This window comes from Oryzias melastigma, linkage group LG14 (genome assembly GCF_002922805.2).
Source record: "Oryzias melastigma strain HK-1 linkage group LG14, ASM292280v2, whole genome shotgun sequence".
Lineage (NCBI taxonomy): Eukaryota > Metazoa > Chordata > Actinopteri > Beloniformes > Adrianichthyidae > Oryzias > Oryzias melastigma.
Genome location: NC_050525.1, coordinates 9,313,199 through 9,318,302, shown reverse-complemented (window position 1 = coordinate 9,318,302; position 5,104 = coordinate 9,313,199). Strand labels below are relative to the sequence as shown.

Genomic DNA, 5,104 nt, shown 5'->3' with positions numbered 1-5,104 from the left:
TCAGTGCTGTGGTTCTGTCTGAAGCCGGACTGGAAGACATCATAGCAGTTGTTATTTATTAGGAATTCATTTAGCTGATGGAAAACAGGAAGATTTATGTGAATTTAAGATTGAAACTACGTTTTTGAGTATTTCTTTGCTCAAATCATAATGGATCAGGAGTACATAAAGACCTGTAGTCTGAATAATCTCAAGTTTGTGATGCAGCAACTGCGATAGGCCGCTAAAAGCTTTCCTGCTCCAATTCCGATGCATCCACGTGCAGATAAATAGATAGAGCTGCAGTTTAGCTCAAAACTCTATGGTTGCATAGCTCCAATATTACTTCTTATTTCTATTTTTTTGTTTTTATAATGCTAATGTTAATTTGAAGTTGTTAGGGACTGTAAGATGGTGGGAGAAAGTGTAATCAAAGGGATAACTGGGATGCTGGGATATCAATGTAGGGTTACTGCCATGCCAATATCCCAGAGACAAATTTCTAATTAACTCAGCAGAGCAGACCTAGAAAATAACACAGGGTTTTTGATTTTGCAAAGAAAAAATTGCAAAGTCATGATTAAAAGACCACTAGGAACAATTTTACAATAGATAAAAATACAATTGGAGTGAGACTTTAAGTACATATGCATCCTGATGCAGTAGTCAGGAGTACTTTTTTTTTCAATTTACCATCTGCCAATAAATTAAAACAGGATATTTAGTGTTATGAGGATCAAAACTTTCATCCTGTTTTATAGAACTTATGACATGTCTTTTATGATCAATAGATTCCAAACGCCACAGCTTCAAAGAATCACGCTGTAGCTGTTTAGTGTTCCCACCAGAATAAACTGAATCTAAGCTCTCTGTGCAGTTTAGTTAACTGATTGAAAACGGCACTGATGGCCATCTACTATTACCCATACAGTATAATTCTAAAAATATAGTCCTAAGATTGTATAACATTCATTTTCATCTCTATATCAAGCTGTGTAGAGCTGTGGATCCCTGTGGAAGTTCAGTTTGTTACTCAAATACTTTTTAGTCTTTCTCAGCTACATGACAAAGACAAACAAACAAAAACAACAGACCACCTGTAAAGGAAAACATTAGTTAGTATCTGTTCTCAAACTGTCTGTCCCACTCTGTCCCAGCAGTTATAACTCTTCTCCATGAGGATGTTGAACTTTTCCTGCAGAAATGATGAAGTACCAGCATTTTTTTTTTTTGTACTAGCTATGCTGTCTTATGTGGGTTTTTCTGGTCCATGAGGAACACTTACCGAGGTATAGAGGTATCCTTCACCGTTCATGGCAAGGTACAGCCCTGTTTTTGTCCCTTGAATTGCAACAATCCGCAGTCCCACTGGAATTAAGTTGAACTGAGCTAAAACAGGGAATAAAGCACAAGAAAGAAAGAAAAAAAAAACGGACGACAAAGAGAGGCATTAGTAAGGGAAAGCCAATTGCCTGGGACATCAATCTCCAGTAACATATTCTGCCATTTCCGTTGTCAGTGATGGTAAATGCTACAAGGACATGAGCTATAATAGTGCAGAATCTCAGAATGTATATTCCCAAAATCACGAGTGTCTCACCTTTATGCTTTCGTGTCTTTATATGTGGATATTAGAAAGGCAGATTGGATGGCTTAAATAAAGGTGGCAAATGTGTGTTGCCCTTTTGATAAAACACCATCACACCACCTGATTTAGGGAGAAAGGGCTCAATGGGAAAAAAATGAACATAATGGCTCTACCGTCTACAGTCAAGCCTAAAATAATGATACAAACTATAAGCAAAGACAGCTGGGTTCTGGTCTAATAACCGCATCTTTTATTTTGCTTAAGGTCAGGACGAAATATCACACATTCTCAACTGATACAAATAATTCCATTTAATGACTTTTTGATATTTAGTTGAAGATTCAACCGGAATCAAACTTTGAGATCCAATTATTTCTCCTCTAGGTGAGAAAACACTTAATTGCCAAACTTTGACAGCCAGCTTGACAAGAAGTCCCATCCCATTCCTACACAAAAATAGGGATGTTAATTCAGGGAAATTTGACAGGTGAGCTGAGAAAGTCCTTACATTGTTCTTGACTCTTCTGCCTCTGTGCTCCATATAAAACATTTTCTTTAGTTTGGTTTAGTTAAGGGTTGAAAGTGCAATGATGACTTCACCAAAAGTTGGGAGATTTTAGCTCAATGTCCAGGTTTGGTAAAAACTACAGTTTGTCTTAAGTCTGTTTCTAGTGCAGAGGTGTAAGACTCAATCAAGGGGGCCAAAATCCAAAACACACCTTAGGTCGTGGGCTGAATAAGATAAATATTTATTAAACATACTAAACTACATTTTTTTAACTTTTAAAATGTAACTTTTCAACATTACTATGAATAAAAAAATATGATTCCAGAATATATCAACTTAAACCTTAAATAACTTTTAACATTGTACTCTCCACAAAAATATATTTAGTCAAAATTATACAAGTTAGAAATAAGCGTAGGATAACATCGGGACATTAATAACAATTCAAAATAGTTTATACGTTTTGGTAGAGGTTCACATGACTCTTATTTCAAAATAAAAGACATTGTTTATCACATGTAAGCAGTGATTAAAAAATCTGAAAATGAATGTAAAATGTTTTTATATCGTTGCTGGTGCATCTTGGACAGAAATTCATAAATTTAACAAACTTCAATTAAATTAGTGATTCTTCCCATATAAAATCCTTCAATTTTGTTCAATAATAGACAGTCTGTCTTATAATCCAGCGAATCTTAAGTACGAAATCTGGTCACTGAACTCAAATAGATTTTTTGTGGTAGACAACGCTCAAAAATCTTTTCAAAGATCAACTTTGTTTAACTAAAAAGCATCCTGGGTAGTGTAGTTAGGAGCCTAGCAGAGTGATACATAGTGTTCTTCAACTGTTTGTTAAAGATTTGAATAAAAATGGACTTATCCGACTGTTTTATATTGCTATTTAGTCCCCAAAACACATTATTTTTTAAAATTAACAATATTTTATCTTTCTATTACCATAGAGACACAAAGGAAGGGTAAAGAGCCTAAGGTTGCAGATCCCTGATCCGGTCCATTTTATTTCTTTAAATGATTTCCAGATAAATAATTTATACTCCTGTAAAATTGTTTGGTCATTTCTATATTTTCAGCCTGTTTTTTTCCTAACCTGTTCCAGGTGTGAGGAAGAAAGAGGCGCGGTGTAAACTGGACAGATCATGAGAGCATCACAGGACCACAAAATGACAAATGAGAAAGAGTTCTGAAACTCACATTCACATTAGCTTTCTACATTTTAAAAGTTTGACTTAAATATGAAAAATTACTATGAAATCTTAAAATAAAATATCTCAAAAAGCTAAATCCAACATTAAAGTGTAAATTGCAAAATGCATTTTTATTTGAAGTAAGTTAAAAAAACTCATAACATTGTAAAATGCAATTTATTTTGTTTTTATTTCAAATTTTATTTATAAAATATAAGTTTGAAATGTAGTTTTCATAATGAATGTTGAAATTGCAAAATGCTTTTTTTTTTAAATTGCATGATCAATTTGCAAATCAAATTGTTAATTGAGAGTTGAATATTTCCTTGAATTATGAATAAAATAAACTTAAAAGACCCTGCTGGAGCACAATTTAAAAGTCAAATTTAAAACAACATTCAAGCATACAGATAGCAAAGTAGAACTTTTTGATTTTGAAGAGACGTGGAAAACTGTCTTGCAAGGTTATATCAAACTGTCGTGCTTTCTTTCTTTAAGGCGGGTTAGTATTTCTTTATTTTAAAACTATTTTCAAAATACCCTTCTCCCCTCTCTTGACATAAGTGTTGCTACAACAATCTAACAAGGTTTTTGTTGTTATCTTCTATAAGTGTGTAGTCTCAGGAGGGTGAAAATAACTTACAAAAAGAGCTGCCTTCATCCTTTGTGCTGCCAATGGAGCCATCAGGCAGCATCTGCAGGTAGAAGCCATGCTGACTGAAGAGCCGGGTAACAATGCCTTTCAGCTGCGGCTCTGCATGGGTGCACAGAAAAGCAACATTTCATCAGACACATGCTGCTGCCAGAGTGTGAAGACTTCCAATGATGTACAGGACTTAAAAAAATCAAAGGTGCAGGTAGAAGTTGAAAACCGTTGTTACTATATAAACTCAGCGTTTTTTTAAATATTCCCAAAAAACTTCAGCTTGAATCATTTTAAAATAAGTTAACAAACAAATAAATAAATAAACAGGACGGACAAAGCAGTTGGAGGGTGGTTATTCTTTTGAAGTTGTCCAGGACATTTGTTATTTTTGGGACTTGTCCTGAAGGGGGCGCTATAGCTTTAACAGCTCTAGGGAAAAAGCTCTTCTTGAATGGATCAAACTGCTCCATATAATTAATGCTATGGAGTTAATAACATAAAATTGGTCCAAAAAGTATTTTATAAACTTTGAATAAAATGTTAAGCTACGTTCACAATGCTCTCGTCAATGTGCGTTCAAGCAACTACTTCTGATGAAAAATCAATGTAAATGAGTGTCTCTGGAAAAATCTGTAAAGTTTGAGTCTGTTGTTTGTAATAAAAATAAATATTTTAAATATTAATAATATTATTATTAATAATAATCATTATTATTATTAATAATCATTAATAATATTTTAAAATAATATATTTTAAATAAAGTTTTTCTTTCAGGAAAAAAAAATGTTTGGAGTTCAAAATTCTGGCATTCATGTGTCGCAAGCTTGTACAACCTCTATGACACCAAGTATTTCATTTATTGGAATAAAGCGTTGAAAGAAAAGATTTACAAGATTTGAACCACTTTGACATTTCGCACCAAGCCTCTTCCTCCTGTAGGTGGCAGACATGTGCTTATAAACAGTAGTAGAAGAAGAAAGCGTGTCACATTGTTGGTGTGACAGTAGGATTAATCAGTCAGTAATGGTCACATGCACTCTGAAAAATCCCGTTTTTACTTTCAGTGGGTCAACAAAGCTAACCAGTACAAAATGACCCCCACCAAGTTTAACTTTCAACATCTCAAAACATATCTTTAAACCTAAAACAAAACTGCCATGAGTTTTTTTTTTTTTTTG

General features: G+C 33.8%; 1 protein-coding gene across 1 annotated transcript in view; it reads right to left on the bottom strand.

The window, feature by feature from the left end:
- fgf11b (fibroblast growth factor 11b) overlaps window positions 1–5,104 on the bottom strand; it is a 48,354-nt gene that overhangs the window by 14,494 nt on the left and 28,756 nt on the right. Inside the window, exons 2-3 of the mRNA XM_024266427.2 lie at window positions 3,924–4,034; window positions 1,265–1,368 (exon numbers count right to left, since the gene is read on the bottom strand). Of these exons, the coding sequence (XP_024122195.1) occupies window positions 1,265–1,368; window positions 3,924–4,034 (215 nt within the window). The remainder of the gene's footprint in view (window positions 1–1,264; window positions 1,369–3,923; window positions 4,035–5,104) is intronic.